Source organism: Pipistrellus kuhlii, unplaced genomic scaffold (assembly GCF_014108245.1).
Source record: "Pipistrellus kuhlii isolate mPipKuh1 unplaced genomic scaffold, mPipKuh1.p scaffold_m20_p_2, whole genome shotgun sequence".
NCBI classification, from domain to species: Eukaryota; Metazoa; Chordata; class Mammalia; order Chiroptera; family Vespertilionidae; genus Pipistrellus; species Pipistrellus kuhlii.
This window is the reverse complement of record NW_023425515.1, coordinates 154,916,583-154,935,770: the sequence shown is the minus strand read 5'-3', so window position 1 is coordinate 154,935,770 and position 19,188 is coordinate 154,916,583. Positions and strand designations below refer to the sequence as shown.

Here is a 19,188-nt window from a genome sequence, read left to right as displayed (position 1 = left end):
TCCAATAAACTTCCCTTCCATATAATACATACACACAGATGGACCAGGGGACGTTCCACACAAGCCTGCTTTGAAGAATGGTGTGTGTGTGTGTGTGTGTGTGTGTGTGTGTGTGTGTGTGTTATTAGGATTATCAATATTTAACCCAGGTTGTGAAACCCATTCTCATTTCAGAAATTTAGTGAGGTTTTAAAATTCAAGACACACATAATCAGTTTGCCAAGCCCTGAAGTTACTCACCAGAAGTCCAACAGACACTATGGGAAGTGTCATAATGCTGCCAAGCCACCTGCTGCTCTTGGCTAGGTGACAGCTACAGTGTACTGAGTGGTTCACAGGAAGTAAACATACGGGCAAGTTAGGGAACATTTCTGTGGGCTTAATTATTTTTTAAGCTTTCCGAGAGGTAGAGCACTATATTTACATGTGTATTTTTATTCCTTCACCTGTTCTGTCTCCCTTGACATTTTAAAAAGATAATCAAGGTAAAAGACACTTTTCCAGGGAAGAACATGATAGATAAAGTGTTAGTTACAAGTGCAGCTGGATGTTCATGGTGAGGGAGAGGGCCTCATCCTCTGCCTCTCAGTGCCCTCAAGTCTGTTCCACCCTCACCTTGCTCTGTCTTTTCTTGCAAGAGGGGGAGTATGGGCTCCTGAGGTTCCCTCCATGCTGAGGAGGGAAGCAGTTGCTCCATCCAGCTAAGGTCTCAACCCCATCCTGAAACTTGTGAAGGAAATTTAAGTTCAGATCTTGACACTGACCATCCTTTTCCATCTTCTTCAGTTAATGAGAAATGTGAATCTCAGAGCTCCACGAAGGCACAGCCATTAATAAGTACCTATTATATACCAAGCTGCTAGTATATAATGAGATGATGGGTGATCCGGACCCATGAAGGAATAATCATCCCCCATAAAATATAAAATATTATGAAATAAAAGGGGGAAACATGCAGACAAATTTAATATAAAAAGCAAATTAGGGAGTGACTAGCAGAATTATTAATCAGAACTCTATTTACACGTACAGTCAAACCTAACCATTTGTTTTTTAACTAAAGGCCCTTCCTCCATGAGAATCTGTCATTGAAAGATGTGTTTGAATTTCAGAAAGCATATGTGGCTTTCAGAGCTTTCCATCTCTTAGCAGTGACTGTTTTTATATAATGACAGTTATTATTAAGGTTTATCCATTGCTATTAATCAAACAACTAAGGAATAAGTTTCTTCTTAGGAATTTCTGTATCCCCTCACAGCCCTCCCTGATTCTATCATTTTATGAATGACCACAATTTCCCCAAGCAATAATCCTGGGACTCATCTCATAACTCCCCCTTTTCCATCATTACCAAACTTTAGAAGTCAATACATTTTGATTCTAACTTCTAAATAGCTTAAACCAGACTCGTCCATCCCATCCCTTAAATTTATCTTATTTTATTTTAATGACTCCTCTGGCCTCTGTGGTTTTACTGATTATAATTCTTCAATTGCCACCCTACTCCCCACTATATCTGTGCTCATGACATGGTGATGTTTCTAGATTACAAATGCAAAATTGATGGTAACCTTCTCCTACTTTATTGGTTCTCCTTTGACGAGGAATTGGTTCCATTTTACCAGTACTAACTGACTGCCTCCTGGTGTCAGGGTTTATATTAGATGACAATATAACCCCAATAGTCCCAAATTATATTCAAGTGTGATAAATGTACATATTAGTTTTGCTTTTCATTATCTTTCAAAAGAAGAGATTATTTGTACTAATATAGTTGTACCACTAATTTGACACAGTTGTGTTACAAAGATTGATAAATGTTCTTTATTTATTTAAAAATGTATTATGCTACTACTGAAAACAAGGTATCTAGAGGATCTAGCACAAAAAAAAATTACACGGAATCACATCTCATACAAGAATCTACTCTGAAAATCACATACAGTCAAAATTATCCTTAACAATCCTTTAAATCAAAGGTTGGAAAATTCTTCTACATAAATAGTTTCTGCTTTGTGAACCATATGTTTCCTGTTATAGCTGCTGGTCTCTGCTCTCATAGAGGGAAGCAGAGACAATACCTAAATGAATGTGTGTGTGTGTGTGTGTGTGTGTGTGTGTGTTTCAATAAAACTTTATCTACAAAAACTGTGGTGCAGGGACCATAGTTTGAAGGCCCTGCCTAGTGAAAGGAATATTAAAGTCAGGGTGTTTGCAGGGTGCTGAGGTGACTCAGAGTTAGGGAGAAATCACACATTTCTCATCACAAGAAATTAGAAAGATTAATTTGCAGTTCAGAACTAATTCCAAAATACAGATGAGAGAAAGCTGTCAGAATCAGACAAAATAGAAAAGCCCAGGGAATGTTTTGGCTGGTCACTGAAGAAAAGTTTCAACCAAAAACATGGACGTATTTTTGTTAAAAGCATCCAGAAACATTACAACCCTACTGATGACTTGCCATTTAAAAAAGAGGAAAGAGGAAAGGTACATTAGGGTGAAAAAATATGTCTTCTGGTGGAGACTATTTTTATTGTCAACATTCTTTTGAGGTCAGAGTTTACTACTGATTTTTTTGGATAAGTTTACCCTATAAATTCAAAAATAAAATGTGTTAAATGCAATACTGAAATACACTCTCACTGATCTTTTATCCACAGAATGTAACTTATGTGAGTTTTCTTGTGTTTTGTTTTTTTTTATTCTAGCACCAATAGCTGCAGGAACTGGCCCCAATTTTTCTCTCTCAGATTTGGAAAGTTCTTCATACTACAGCATGAGTCCGGGAGCCATGAGGAGGTCTTTACCCAGCACATCCTCTACCAGGTAAGGTGGTTGATGGCTCTTAAAAAGGTCATGCTTCATAGTTACATGCCTTGATTTTAGTTCTAGGCCTGCTAAGTGCTTAGCAGTGTACCTAAAGCAGTAGAAGGTACTAGATGGTGGGTTCCACCACAACAGACTTTGAGACTCATTTGGGAGGGAAAGCAAATGCACATGCAGCAGAAACAGATAGACAGATAGATAAATCATACACACACACACATACACACACACACACACACACACACACACACACACACACACACCAGACAGTAAAAAACTGAGCTAAATTATGTAACAAAGGATAAAAATAGATAAAGAAGGTTTTATCCAAAAGAGTGACTCATGCTCAGCGATAATGTTGGTTAGGGTTGGTGAGATGAAAAGGGAAAGGAATGCTGTTCTGTGTGGGGTAAAAACACTAGCAAAAGCATGAGGAAGGATGGATGATGAATGTAGCATGTTCTCAGGAAATTAAGGACGAGGCTTGACTAGGAAAACGGATGTGTGTTTCAGCATGTTTAGCACAAATTTGACCCTGATGACACCAATCCCAGTCCCCATGCCCACAGCACACACAGAAGAGCTCAGTCCCAGCTCTTCTCCTGCTGAGCCTTCAAAGGACTCAAAATCCAGTCTGTTGGCGCTGCTCTAAGAGCTAAACCTATTTGATGGCCTGGTGGGAGGTTATGAAACTGAATGGGTCCTGTAGCAGGGTGAGGCTGGATCGAACCCCAGTGCACCTGGAGACCTCAAAAGAGTAAAGATGGAGGAGCACCCCAAGATAACGATTACAGGATGCTTGATCCCCTTGAAGTCACACAGCTAAAATAAAAATGAAGAGTTTTTTGCAAGATCCTGTTGTCTCTAGATAACCTGGACTAGAGGGGAGGATTAGGCATTAAATCCACAGTATTCTTTTACAAATTGGCTTTAGCATTGGACTGTGACAACAAAGAAAAGAGTGGCACAGAATGATCTTTAATGTTTGTCTACTTTGCAGAAAAATATTGGACAAAGGCATATTCTTCCTCAAGCGAGTACCAGTTTTATTGTTTGAAACAATGTCCCAATTATAGACATTTTCTTTGGTAGAGACTCATGCTTACCTGGATTTTATATTTTAATCATCATTACTTACAAAAAATCAGCTTAGTCATTACAAATACCTTGAAAGTAGTTAAAGAAACAGTTATTCTCTATATATAACCACCAAATCCTGCCATCATCTTTCATGTTGCTTGAATGTTCCTACAGTTCACTGTGGTATCAGCTCCTCAGGAGAAAAAAAAGTCTCAGCTCCAAAGTCCATTTATAATAAAAGAATGAGATTGTGAACACATTCAGGTGCTAATGCATTTTGAGGATTTTGAATGTTTGCTGATGGAAGAAACATTGTGTGTAACTGCACTCAGTCAACATGAAAAAGCTTTGCAAACACTTGTGGGCAGCGATTAATTTAAAAGTTGACGGGCTGTTTGTTTTTCATATGTGTTCTGTGCATGTACCATGGATGTCCCAAACAGTGCTCCTCACCCCATCCCTTTGACTTCCCCAGCTGTTTTTGTTGCCTTTTGTTGTGACTCGCTGAGGGGATACCTGGTCATTAATGTCATTCTCATAGTCTGCAAATAACTAACCCTGATAAGAAGCTAATTATGAACAGCATCAGTAGTTAATAACTCAGTAATATGTTTGCTTTACTCTCATTAGACTCTCCTCAGATGATTTTTTAAAAATTATTCTTTAAACATATAGACTCAGCAGAATTATCTTTGTACAAGTTAGAAAATGTACCCAAAAGAATACACCAAAGTTCATCTGTTTATGATGTGCAAATTTTCATTGGTCACCTGCTCTGTGAGCAGCAGTATATTAGGTGCTTTACATTCCTGATACAATTAATCTTCATAATAATTTTATAATATAGACAGTGTGGCCATTTAACAATGGATGAACCCAAAGTTCAAAGAAGTTAAGTAACTTGCCAAGGTTACAGACCTAGTAAATGGCAGTCTACTTTCAAATACAGGTCTGTTGAATTTAACATGCTATTTTACACTGACACCTCTTACGAATGGGAGTGTAAAATAGAAATAGTATAGCATGAGGCCCCCAAAAGGAATATGTAGCAGCTCTACTTTTCCTGGACCTTTAGCCTTTGCTATCTTGAATTACTATTACCACCTTTGAGGTATGTACAGGTCCTGTCTGCACACCTGGAGTGGACATCCCTTAGAGGACAGTAACTAACTATTTAATTCAGGAACAGACTTTATTAAGTACCAGGGATATTGTCCTTGTCACTGTAGATATAAAGTCAAGTAATAGGAGCTTTGCAATCTAGTGGTTAGAGACTGACAAGTAAATGGAAATTTTTAGTTCGGGGTACTACGAGGCACTTGCAGTTTTGTGAGTCCAAGGTAAGGTTTCTTGGCTTTGCACAGAGTAGGGATTAAGCAAATATTTGGAATAAAGGTAATAGTATTACCTTAATTTCTAGGTAGAATTGCTAAGAACACAAGAACAAATTTCACACATAAGTAGAGATGGTCCATCACTCTTTAGAAGAGAAGACAAGATCTTATTGCTACCTTCTTGCTTCCTTAAATGTTTCTGGGAGAAGAGATCAGTGTGCTAGAAAGTCAAGAGCAAGAAACAAAATTTAATGACTGATTTAAAAAGATAAAGGAGATTGACATGCATTCATTGTTGTTTCTATACCTCTTCATAGTAAAATCTCCAAAATTATAGAAGAGGTAGTATTAAAAATATACTTTTTTACCCCCAAAAAACCTCATTAAGATAAACAAAACTGTCAAGTTTATGAAGTTGATAAGCTTGGTTAGAAGGCTCTGCACCTGTCTATCCTGGCACTTCTAATGTTTCCACTCCTGGATCTTTTTCTCTCCATCATCCTGTACCTTCATCCTGTCAATATTTATCCTGTGTCTCTGCAAGTCCTTGATTCTAAACTAAGGTGTCAGCTAATAACTACAGACTCTTCACCTTTAGGATTTAATAACTGCATAATATATTTGCATTTTATTAATGGATACCAAGGAAACCAAATCTTGGAAAACTCAGAAAAATATTAATAATGGGGAAATGATGGGCAGTGGTATTTTGAGATAAATCTCATTGAATCATGATACCTGGGCAAATCCTTGTCATAACTACTCATGGCTATTTCTAAGTCACTAGTCCAAATCAGCAATTTCTATATATATGCTATTTACCAGACACTGTGGCAGGCACTAGAGATTAAAAGTTATCTTAGATATGTATATCTTATACATATACATACATATATACACACTAATAAAAGGCCATCTATATTTGCTAATTAGACCAGGATACCTCTTGGACATGCTTCCCAGCAAAGCCATGGTGGTGGGGCCAAAGCAGAGGTGGTTAGAGTGATCAGGCTGGCAGGGGAGGGCAGTTGGAGGCTGGCAGGGGAGGGCAGTTGGGGGGCGAACAGGCCGGCAGGGGGGTCAGTTGGGGGAGAACAAGCTGGCAGGGGGGTGCAGTTGGGGGTGAGCAGCCGGCAGGGGGCACTGTTGGGGCTGTTAGGACACCCCCCATGCATGAATTTCATGCACTGGGCCACTAGTATGTATATATATCTATATCTATTATCTATATCTATCTATATCTATATCTATATCTATATCTATATCTATATCTATATCTATATATAGAGAGAGAGAGGTGGCGGGAGAGAATCCCTTTTACCACAGACCTCACAGTCCCATCAGATCTTGTCTTTGTTTATTTGCCAGGGAACATAAGGGAAATATTTATTTCTTTCCAATTTTTACTCTTCCAACTTCTAAAATTATTTCAAATAGCTTCAATTTTAAAACACAACAGCTAATTTTAAATATGGAAAGAGAGGCTAGAAACCATATGGAAAGATAGGAGAGATTGTTATATTAGGAACCTGAACTAAGAGTTATTCTCTAAATTTACCCCCCTGAGTTTCCTGGTTGCCAAGGCAAGAAAGGGAAGAAATAGTCTATGCAATCTTTATTTTCTAATAAAGGAGAAAATGGAAATCCATTCAAAGAAACCATATTTTTTCTGGCTTTATGTAATAGGAATTTTTATGTATATCCTTTTATAAAAGCTTTCTTATAAGATGCAGTTTTACATAAAACATAGGAAAGTTTTTTCAAGTGTCTATTTTTCATTGAACTTCAAGGAAAGCCAAGCAAAGAACATTAAATATGCTATTAAAGTTATTTCCTTTGGGTATCAAGCTAGCATGCAACAGACATGTTGCTTTCCTGTGGTCTGGCTTTAATGAGAATAGAACTTAAAGTCAAAGAACACTGGTATGCCAACTTTAATAACTAGAATTTCATGCCTTAAATTGGACCCTCCACATTTTTTTTATTTGGATTGTTTCAATAGCCTCTTAATTATCTCCCTGCCTCTCAGTTCCATCCCTTCTTCCCCCTTTGCTTTTCTAAATCTTTCACTTGCACAGCTACCAGAGTGACCCTTCCTAAAATGTGACTGATGTCACTCCTTGTTTAGACTTTTTTGGGATGGGGGGGCATGGTCTCTTTTGCTTGTAGGTGAAGTCCAGACATACAGTACCTTCTTTGCCCTCCACCACCTCTTTTGCTGTGCCATGCTTTTAACTTTACCCATATCAAACACCTGGCAGTCCTCTGGGCATGTCACACTTTACTCAGGATGTTGTTTCTGCTTGGGGTTTACCTCCCTCCAGGGAGCAATGTTCAGAGTACCCGCTAACCTGAGTGATGTATCCAATAGAGTGATGCCATCCTGCCTAGTGCTGGGCTAGTGCTGAAGTGCCCCAGGCGTGCCAAACATTAACCCTTTAAGTTTTGGTTCAGGAGACTCTCCCAGGGCAAAGAGAGGGTGGCAAGGTTGGGGGAAGCTGATGGGCTTCAGACGTCAGCATTTTGCCAGTTGGTAAAGTAGTATTTCAGTATTTCAAAATCCCAAATAGTTGCCTGGATGGTGTGTCAGCTGAATAGCAGCCTGTCTCGGCCCTCTCCTCTGGCTCCTTGACACTCAGCTTACAGACAGTTCAAGAGCCATCTCCTCTGAAAGTTGTTCCCCACCTCCCAGGCTATTACTGTTTCCTTCACCCTTCTAAGAACCCGTTATATCCTTTGTGTAGTTCCGCCATAATTCCTATGTTCCTCTTATGCACAATTGGGTTTACCTCTCTGTCTCCATTCACTAGAGCCAGGGGCCTTGTCTGATTCAACTCTGTACCCAGCATTTTGCCTAGTAGCTGGCATGTAGGAGGTACCCAGCAAGTGTTTGATGAATGAAAACATTAAACATTCTGTACCCTGACAATAAGCATTCCCACTAGGTATGACACCTCCCCATTCTGGTATGATAATGACATAATCAGTTAAGACAATTCCAACCACATCAGCAGCATGTAGCATTTCACTACCTTTTACCTCCTCTTCCTCAAGCCTCACATTGAGAGGGGGGAAAATTCAGTCCTTTAACTGGAGGAAATTTGTCAACCATACCACTCCAAAAATAAAACAAAATCCCTACCCTGATGGAACAGAGATTCATTTTGGTAATTTCTTTGTAGAGGAAGACATAAAAGTCATCAGGCCCCTCTTTTCCCATATCCCTCATTGTCATATAGGAGGAAGGAAATGCAATTCTTCCTCCTATGTTTGTCTCTTTTGTTCACTTATCTCTAGTGTCTAGATCAGTACCTGGAATATTGTAACTGCAGAAAATATTTTTTAATGAAAAGATTCAAGTGGAAGATGAGAAAACATGGCCAAAAAATAATAATCCAAGCTTTCCTTGAAGGGTCATGCACCCTAATTTTTATCTTTTCTGGGGTGCCAGAAATTATCCAACTGATCTTTAGGGGAATTGCTGATGGCTGTGTCCCAGCCACAGCCTGAGGAATATGAAATGTGGGCTTCCTCCTGATACTTCCAGGTGGAGCAGGAGTGCGAGTCAGCTGCCAGTTCCTCAAAGGAAAAAGAAACAGGATGTGGCAGCAGCAGCAACTTGAATGACAATAAAAATCAAGCCCAGATATTTGGAACAAGACAGACCAAGACTTTGTTCCACATCCAGTGACTCACTAAAATGAACGAGAGCCTGGAAGAGCCCTAGAACTACACTGAGTTGTCCAATTGCTTCTTCCCTTGGCTTTCTTTCAGCCAGACATGCAATGTCCAACTGAAAGGTAGTTTGGATTGCCTTTAAACATGCACCCTTGTGTTATTCCAGCTCCACCAAGCGCCTCAAGTCTGTGGAGGACGAAATGGACAGTCCTGGTGAAGAGCCATTTTACACAGGCCAAGGGCGCTCCCCAGGAAGCGGCAGCCAGTCCAGCGGATGGCATGAAGTGGAGCCAGGTAAGCGGGCAGGTGGTGGCATGTGCCCAACTGTGAGAGCAATAGCCCGTGGGGGCCCACAATGTGCGTAGAATGAAAAGAGCAGGCTCAGAGCAGTTGACGCTTTGGCTTTTCACCATGAGCACAGGTTTGAATCTCACTGATCATTTATGAGAGGATAGCAGTGAGAGGTAAGCAGTTCAACTGAAAGGGAAGACTGGTGAGAATGGTGGGTGATTTTCTACCCAGACATATTTTTACCTGCACGATAACCCAGCATTCCATTCACTTTTGTTTCTATACTAATTGCCTTTGGGGTTTGGTTTTTTGAATTACCTTTTAGTAATCAAAATAAAACTCTATCAACTTAGCTGGATGGATAATATTGGAAAGAAGAATGTGCTACCTGTGCTACGATGTTTATACAGTACTTGGATTTTTATAAAATGAGACTACTTTAAAATATTTTTTCCTATGACCGAGTACCATCATGATTGTTTTTCTATTTAAATGGAACAGTAGTCTTTATGTCCATTTTAATGAACTAAGTAAATGATGACTTCTAGTCTAACCTCCTGGGATGGTCTAATCTTGATTCTGGAGTATTGAGAATAATGTGGATAATTATGATAGCAGAACTTGTTTGAAGTCTTTCTCCATATCTGAACTCCACCTGGGCCAAGGGGAGTCTTCTCCAATGCCTTCCCCAAGATGCAAAGTCAAGCGGGTATAGAGGATAGAGTTTGGGCAGGATGCAATCCTGGCTCCAGCTCCTTCTGCCTGTGTGATTATGGGCAAATTTCCTAACCTCTCTGAGCCTGTTTCCCCATTTTTATAATGTGCCAATAACAATAGTTGTTTCATTGCTCTTGGGAATTAAAGGAGGTAACATATACAAACCATCTGAGATTTATATAAAAGATGTTTTGTGACCATTCTCCCTCACCCGTGCCTCAGAATAATTTCCTGCAAGGACAGACAAGCACCAAGAAAATGTCTGAACTAACCTCTTTATCTTCAAATCTTAACTCCTCTCTCTCTTCCCTAACACATCAAAGACAGTTCTCAGAGGGTGTAACTATAAAAGAATAGCAGGAGGGAGATTTTGGGGATGATGGAACTGTTCTGGATCCTGATTGTGATGGTGGTTACAGGAATCTGTACATGTGTTAATATTCATAGAAATATATACCTCTTCCCCCCTCCCCCCCCAATTCCAGAGCCTCCAGGCAGTTTTATTGTACGATTGCAAAGAAAACTAAGCCTTGGGCTCCACTGGCTGAGTCTTTTATCCTCTTTCCTTTACTAAAATACAGAAATTTCAGTTTTTCTTGCTTCTACTTTATCTTCTTTCTTAACTTATTCATTCATTTACTCATTCAACTCATTCAATAATCATCATGGGGAACGTTCTCTAGATGGAACACTATGCTTAATTCTGGGAACTCAAGGATGAATGGGAAGGCCGTGGCTCCTGCTTTCAAGGAATTCACAGCTGGGGGGTGGGGAACACATCTAAGAAGCTCATAAAGTGAGATGGGAAGTACAAGGGATATTAGACTGTGGTTCACCCTTTTCTATTTTCTTTTTTTTTTTTAATCCTAACCCAAACATATGTTCATTGATTTTAGAGAGGGAGGGGCAGGAGAGAGGGAAAGAGATACAGAAGAGAGAGAAACATCTATCACTTGCCTCCCATGTGTGCCTCAACCTAGGGACTGAACCCACAACCTAGGCATGTGCCCTGACCAGAAATGAAACCCACAGTTTTTCAGTGTATGCTATGGTGCTCCAGTCAGCTGAGCCACCGGGCCAAGGCAATCTCTGTTTTTACAAACACAGCACCCAGAACATAAAGGGCTACTATAAAGGTCACATCAGCATCGTTCCACACGTACATCATGCCAGTTCGCCTAAAGTGGCTAAGAAATAACCCCTGGCCTAAGTGAAGATGAAAATGCTGACTCCTCCTTGCCACTAATTGCATCATCAGCAGGACCTCAGCAGAGTGCCAATGAAAAGTTTATGTGCTATTAAAAAATTAAAAGATGTAAAACTTTTTGAACCCTTCCTAAAAGGCTAATTATAGTCCTTGCCACTTTACCTGCTTCAGTGAAAATCATAATTGATATCTATAGGTGTGGTAAATTTGTGCTGGAGTAGTGTACTGATGCCGTTTTAGGCATCTCAAAGCTGCTTTTTAGTGCCAATGGCAAGGAAGCTCCTCTACCATGAGACTGTTCTTTGGGTCCTTAGGTAGATTGCTTTGGGGCATATTTGGGGACAGTAGGGTTAGTGGAATATAGAGTACTTTGATCAGTAACATTTTTATTCAGAGTGACTCTTCTCTATCTGCACATTCTGGATCAAATGATCATGAATTTTAACACCCAAATACTTGTGTTATTTGTAGTCATTAAATAACTACAGCTTAATGGCTGAATCCTTTTGGGAGGATAGATGGATGGATGGATAAATAGATAGAACTACATATATATAATGTATAATTGTGAGGGATTTCTCTAAACATATTTAATATATAAATGTGTATATATATATATATATATATATATATATTACACATATGTAATTTCTTAGAGAAATTTCCCACAATTATATTCCTAGGCTGATTCTTGGTTCTCTATCCCTAAGTTATTATAGAAAAATGCAGTTTCATGGTTTATATGTATGAGAGGCAGGGCGGGGGGAGGGAGGACAGTGGGTAAATTTACATTTGGCCACATTCTGCATAGAAAGTCATAATTGAAACAGGGCCTGAGGGGACATTAAAACTCAACTGGAGGATGTTGTACATGTTCATGGTGACTTTGGTGTCATTAACTCACACCAGCCATTTTAAATGGATAATTTATGCTGCCAGATGGTCCTTTTTGGGGATTTTCCATCCAGCCCAATCCCCTTTTTGGCACAGAGAACACCCTTATGTTGTTCCCACACTGATCTGGGCCTGCACGGATTTCCCCAGGGCTACAGTTCATTGATTAGGAGGCTTTCCGGTGGTTCACTCATGTAAATTACCTTCCGCGCATGTGGGGAATTCTGTATATCTCTGAATGCACCAGCAGCCTCTTGGTTGCCTGCACTTGGGATAATTCTCTCAAACAAGTACTAAAGGATACTTTGTGTATGCCTCAGATGTGAACAAGGCCTGTGCTTACTCCTCTCTCAGAGAGCTTTGCATCTGTTTACCTGCCCTGAGATGCTTTGTCAGGACTCCGGACCCAAAGAGGGCGGAAGGTTGCCGGGAGAGACAAATTTCCTTAAGCAACAGGAAGGCTTCGGAAAGTAAAACAAACCAGACATACAGTAAATTAGATAGGCTCTTTCAAATATCTTTTGTAGTATCCTGTTCCCCATTAGTTTATCTCAGCACTTTTGTGCACAGCTCTTATTATCTGGGAAGATGGGCATAGGAGATTAAAGATGATGTTAGTTTAAAAACATCAGACAACCTCAAGCTGACTTTCGCTTCTCTTACAATGCTGCATTTGTTCCTTCCACTTAGTTCTGTCTCCCAGTTATCTCAGGACTGAGTTAGATTCTCGAAACTTTGAAGCTAATCACACGCTGATGAAATGAGTCCTATGAAATTCTATCAAGCAAAAATGCACATGCCATCAACTCATGTTTATCTGCACAAATGAAAAATTGCAGAGAAACTGATAATGCAAATAAATAGGAAGGAAACCAACAGACAGGCACCTATGTTGCATGATGCTTTCATATAGATGGTTAAAATTATAGCTACAATTCTTTTTAAGAAAAATTACCCTTCTCTAAACTGTGCTAGATAGAATGATCCTGGTTTATTAAAGAGGAAAACAGAATTAGAATCCAGAATCCAGACTTCAACTCAATTTGATTTCAGAGTGTAAGTTTTGTCTTCTACATTCAATAACCACTTTGACCATAAATGTTTTTTACTTGTTTTTTTAAAAGTCTCTTGCCCTGGACTTGTATTGAAATTAAAAACATAATATTAAAAGAAAACAAAAAATGAACTGATCAAAAGACCTGGAAAAATCTCCCACTTTCCTTATCCCAAATCCCTGGTATATCTAAGGCCAGTAAAGGAGTGTAGGTTATTAAGTACACAGAGGATACATGTATATAATAAGTAAATTGTATTAACTGTTAACAAAGTGAAATAGTTTTCACTTTTTGCCCATAAAATCAAATAATCCTCAGCTTTCAGATCTGTGTTCAAATACTAGCTCATCAATTAAGGTCCCAGTGATACGAAATAGCTGCTGACTCTCTCCCACCCTCCCGTAATTTACAACGCTGCTTTCCTTTCTTCATGCCACTAGCTACTGCTCTTGTCTGCTTCCTCCCTCTACAACATACATTTCATGAGCAGTGGGACTAACTGGTAGTCTGTCTTTTCTACTGCTATGTGCCCAACACATAGGAGTGCTTGTCACTGAGTAAATATTTATTAATTGAAATCTATAAAGTCAAGAAATTTGAGTGCTTTCAAAAATCTGAAGCAGGATTTGCTACCAATATTTCTCTCAGAATTGATGTTTCTGATAATCTCAACATATAGGCTGTTATTCAGTCAAATCTAGTTATTAACAAGTAAAAAGCAAAATGATTGGTAAGGCTCGGCCAAGGGTTCCATTGACAAGTATTAGTATAAAAACATTATTAAAACTGTCCTTTGCTTTAAAGGGTTTTGCTTTAAGTTAATCAAGCTTCATGGGTTACTGAGTTGCATAACTTCCTGCATTTGAGACCACACCTGCAGCGAGAACAGACATATCAGTTTCAGCAGAAGTGAAGATTATTACTTATTGTGAAAAAACATGAAATTATAGGCATTTTCAGAGAAATTTAGTATTGTGTTTGAAACAGGAATAAAGGCTATTTAAATTTTCTCCTATAGAAAAATATTCAGAGTTCAACCATGCCTTTAATTATATTTGATTGTAAAACTTTATTAGCAAACATAATTACAACAGCCAAAATGATGGAAGGTCTAAATATTGCAACAAAACTTTTTAAGTCATATTTGATAAATAGTGACATTCTCTATAGTTTATTTTCTTTAAAAGTTTTAGAGATGAATTTCTTCCCAAAGATTTAGTAGTCCTCATTTCTGAAGGTCAAAATTAAGCACTCTAATGGCATGCTGTTTGTTCTTATCACAATTATTTTTTAATATGTTCTTATTGACTTTTTAAGAGAGACAGGAAGAGAAAGGGACAGAGAGATAGAAACATCAGTGAGAGAACATTGATAGGCTGTGTCCTGCATGCCCTGTACTGGGGGGTTAAGCCCAAAACCCGGGCATGTGCCCTGACCGGGAATCCAATGGACCATCTTTTGGTTCATGGATCTACACTTAACCACTGAATGATACTAGCCAGACATATCACGATTATTAAATAAAGAAATATGTTTCTTTTAAAGGTGTTTGTAGAAGAACATTTCAGTGTGCTTCTGGTCAACCAGGACACTTAGAACCAGAGTTCAATGTTATAACTATTAGGAGGACAGTTTGATTTTTGCAGATTTATATTAATTCATTTTAATTTTAAATATCCCATCTCAGATTCACTTGGGTTCCCAACTCTGCTGGTTCTAATTTGAATGTCAGCAGTCATTCTTCTATTGTAGGAGTGGAGGAAGCTTACCAACTTAAACTTGTAGCTGAGACGCATAGGAAGAGGCCCATTATCAATGCCAATAAAAAGGCAGCGGACTGGTAACAATAGTACATTGATCACCGACACTCTGCTGCACTGGCATATATTAGGGAACATTATTAAATCTCCCACCATCTCCTGCTGCAATAGCAATAGTCACTGTTACAGAACACTGCCCTAGGATCAATGGCTTGGCTTTCCTGCTGCATTTCTGGAGCAGTGGGAGAGCATTGTCATGTGACAACATTGTCTTCCATCATTTCTTTAGTATGGACACCTACTTTAGAGACTGGTGGACCAGCGAGCACCAGAACAGTAAGAAAGAGTCTGGTCTTTAGTGATGCTCCTGCATGAGAGAAATTTCATCCAAATAAGGGGTTGTGACAACCACCCTTCAAAAATGGCTATTTTTTTAATGCCAAAAATGGGGACCTAAAACAATCTATTGTAATTGAAGTCCAAAAAGGTTACCTTTTATAAGAAAAGAAATAATCTCACACACATGCATGCACACTGTGTGTGTGTGTGTGTGTGTATTTGTCACATACATATATATGATAAAGCATGGTTAAAAAAAATTGCTATTGTATCTCTGAAGCCTGTTTTAGTACCTGGCACATGGTATTCAATCAATATTTGTTGAATAAATAAATAACTAGTAGTGTGGGGACCTCACGCGTCTTATCTTGTCCTTTGAGCAGAAGGCCGCATGCATTGTTGAGAAATGAACGGAGCTCCTCCGGTATCAGGGAGCCCAGGTGCACAATTCTGTGATTACAGACACTCCCAGGAAAACTGCTGCATTTCAGCTGCTCTTGTCCGAATAAGTGAATTACCCAAATCTCCACAGTTTCCATTTCATGTTTGCAAATGAGGCTGAGTAGAAGAAAAAAAATACAGCTTGGGTTTCTGTATGAAACCTTTCTTCCTAACCTGTCCCTGTCACCATCTTTAGCACAGTGCCCATGGCTCAGGCAGCAAAGTGCTGGCTCATCGTGTGGCCTTGTTGGGCATAAATATGGAGGGATTTTAAAGTAGATTTCATTCCATCTACAACAGTCTTCATGGCTTTCTGGGGAGGGAGGAAATAAAAGAGAAATAGAATGTATTATAAAGAAGGAAAAGTACAAATTGAGAACCAAAATTTTATAATTCTTGTCCCATGCCCTGAACAAGCCTGGGATTTTTAGCAAGTTACTTCCCTGAATTTTCATTTCCTCATATGTAAACATAGGGAACAATGAAATAGCCTGGTCTTCCTAACTCATAACTTTCAAAAGATTAAATGAGGTGATAAAAACAGGAGCTACCATTTATTAAGCCCCAGTGGTGTGCAATGTTCTGTGCATAGCACTGGGCATAGAGTATTTTTAATATATGCAAAGCATAGTACACTTAATAAACCATAAAGCTTTATACAGCTTGTTTTTGGTAAAGACTTTGAAAACTCTGAAATGCTATGTGAGTTGAAGACACTAAAAAATTTAATTGAAAACATATTGTAAATATCCGCATCTGTTATATGTAAAGCACTGTGCAAGATTCTAGAAGGAAAATAATTAAACCAAGGCAGACCTTGTCCTCAAAGTGCTTCCAGTCCAGTGAAGGAAAGAGGAGTGACGGGTTAAACATGTACCCAGTGGTTTGTAATACAAGGGGAGAGAGTATGCTAAGAATCATCTATCTTAAATGTTTATTTGTGGACTTAGACAATAGTCCTTCACTGTGACTGTTTAAAAAGAGTTGGTACAAAAGCTATTCCATTATTAAAGGAGCATCAGTGAATGCCAGTGCATGTTTCCTATCCTTCATCATATCTTATCTTTCGTCATCTCTAAGAAGTGTGTAGAAAGCTGAAATGCCAGGAAACTGCCGAAGTGCACAAGGCAGTGCCATCCAACTCCAGCAAAAGGTGTATCTTTCTGACCTAAGGGTCAGGATATTGGGCAGAATCTGAGCAAATATTTACTGAGAGGAAACCCAGTGATTCTGGATGGAGGTTAAATAACCAGAGTTGGAAGAAGAGAAACAAGACCAGATAGATAAGATAGATAGATAGATAGATAGATAGATAGATAGATAGATAGACAAATTATAGATCAATCAGACTTACCTAAGAGGTTGCTATGTTGATTTTCCTTTATCTAATAAATTTTATTTATCCAATAAATATTGTTAAATATTTGTAGAACTCATAAGGTAGTTTTAACCTCTGATATAAAGAGAGAACATATTATTATCCTTACATCCTCTGTTTAATCTATGAACACAATGTAGATAGTTCATAGACTTGAATACTATCACAATTTGACTAACAATAAAAAATAAATTTACTTGTATTTTGTCATTGGAGTACTGCTGAAATTTTAAATATGTGTTTGATAAGTAATACCTAATGTTTACTAGGCACTTATGTTTATACATTATTCTATGCTTTATATATGTATATACAACTATATATTGTATATGTATCTATAAATAGCTTTTAAATATTTTTATATTTCTATGTATACATATATAGAAATGTGTGGATATATGTGTGTATGTACATATATATTTGCTTAATTTGCAAAAAATATATACAGATCACTAATATTATTTGCAGACTTATTTCCTTCTCTCATATGTTTTATATTTTTCCTACATACTCATGATTCTGTTTAAATATTAAATAATCAAGTATAATGCCCTCAGTTTATCTGGGAATAAAGTTCTGTCTCATTTTGGCGATCAAAGTTTTTAATAAAAGAGCTCTTTAATACTTGAGAATAAGGCTTTATATGGGGCATGGCAGAGAGGGAAGGAAGATTTCCATAGACACAAGCAGCTCTCAGGAGTTAGGAGCTTTTCTGCCCGGGCTGTGCTGCTGTTTCTGATGTGGCTGCACACATCCCAGTTGCTCTCTGCTCACAGAGACTTACAGTAATGTCTATTTATCCAAGTCTGTTCATCTGAGGACTTCAGATACATCACACACTTATCAATTAATCAGAGACGTGGCACCTTTTTCAGGCTGATGGGTGAATTACATCCTAGATTACGAGAAATGCTCACATTGACCTATTATAGTAAATCAAGGACTGTCTCCGGATGGGCTCCTGAACAACACACCCAATACTCACATGGAGAGGATTCTTTCCAGCACTGAGTCTCAAAGCATATCTCCCAAATAGGCATTTGAATAAAAATGCCACCTATTTCAAAGCATCTCTTCAACTCAAAAAATTAAACTGTGATAGAATGAACCCATTGAAACAGAGTTAATAGGCTTGCCTTTTCGGAGTAAAGTATCTCCCTTTCTCAACAGCTACCCCTGTGAAACTTTCGGATTTTTAAATGCTGGGTTGCTTTGGTTCCTGGTTCTCTGGGCTGTTGGAGTGAGGAGCTCTGCTTGCGGTCCAGCCGTCAGCCCACTGAGAACAGGCTTTCTAGACAGCTGTGAATGTCTGGTATCCATTCTGATGACATACCAGCTCTCCCAGATTTTAACGTGGGCCAAACCCCTTATTGTCCTCTATGTTAAAGGAGCATTCCACTCTCCAGGAATTTTCCCACTCTGTGTGTAATAAGTGGTAGTTCAGGTTTTCATGTGCGTCATTGGAAATGCACTCAAGCCATTAGAAATTCAAGGAATGGCAACCCAATAACTATCTCTAATCTGAAGTGTCCTCTGTCATTCCAGATTATTCTGCTGTGTTAGCCATCCCAACCCAGAAATCACTTCACTGTGGTTCGCTTCCAGGACTCATAAATTCTGGGATGTCACGATCCCTTACCATTTAATGCTGGTCACATTTGCCATCTGCCTTCCAGCCATTTCATGGGTTTGACAGAAGAGGGGGTTTATCAAAATGGCCATGCAACATCTCTCGTGTCTTAACTCTCTTCAGGGACTTACAGAAGCAGGGCTTCATGTTCCAATGTCAAAATACACGTGTAAGGATTAAAAGCAGTCTGGGATGCATAAGAACATGTTTCAGGCCAGTTATTCTTTGATATTTATCACTTCGTAGTGGTGACACCTGCTTCTAATTTTAAGAGCTCTTTTTCCAGTGGGTGATTTTTTTTTTCCAGAAAAGAAATCTTATCCTCAAAAGACTCAACTGGTAATTTTTCTCCTTTTGATGTGCTTGATATTTTTATGAGTTTGTCCATCAGCCTTGAAGTCTTAACATGCCTTCTGTTTTTAAAAAAAAAATATAACACATAATGATAATATTGGGTCACATAAATTTATGTCCTAGCCACACATTTGGAGACTTTTGCAAAGATGTAATTTCTTATAAATGTCATTGTCTGCTACTTGGACTACTTGATAGTTGTCT

The 19,188-nt window shown here is 38.6% G+C and overlaps 1 protein-coding gene across 30 annotated transcripts in view; it reads left to right on the top strand.

Annotated features, from left to right (window-relative positions):
* The window catches only part of NFIA (nuclear factor I A), a 371,362-nt gene that overhangs the window by 261,017 nt on the left and 91,157 nt on the right, over nt 1-19,188 (top strand). For 24 of the 30 annotated variants that reach the window (XM_036444066.2, XM_036444065.2, XM_036444064.2 and 21 more), the window contains 2 exons: nt 2,709-2,826; nt 9,085-9,212. In XM_036444066.2, coding sequence (XP_036299959.1) covers nt 2,709-2,826; nt 9,085-9,212 — 246 coding nt within the window. Of the gene's footprint in view, nt 1-2,708; nt 2,827-9,084; nt 9,213-12,717; nt 12,927-19,188 lie in introns of those variants that run through there. The other 6 variants (XM_045584535.1, XM_045584536.1, XM_045584537.1 and 3 more) reach the window with 2 other exon arrangements.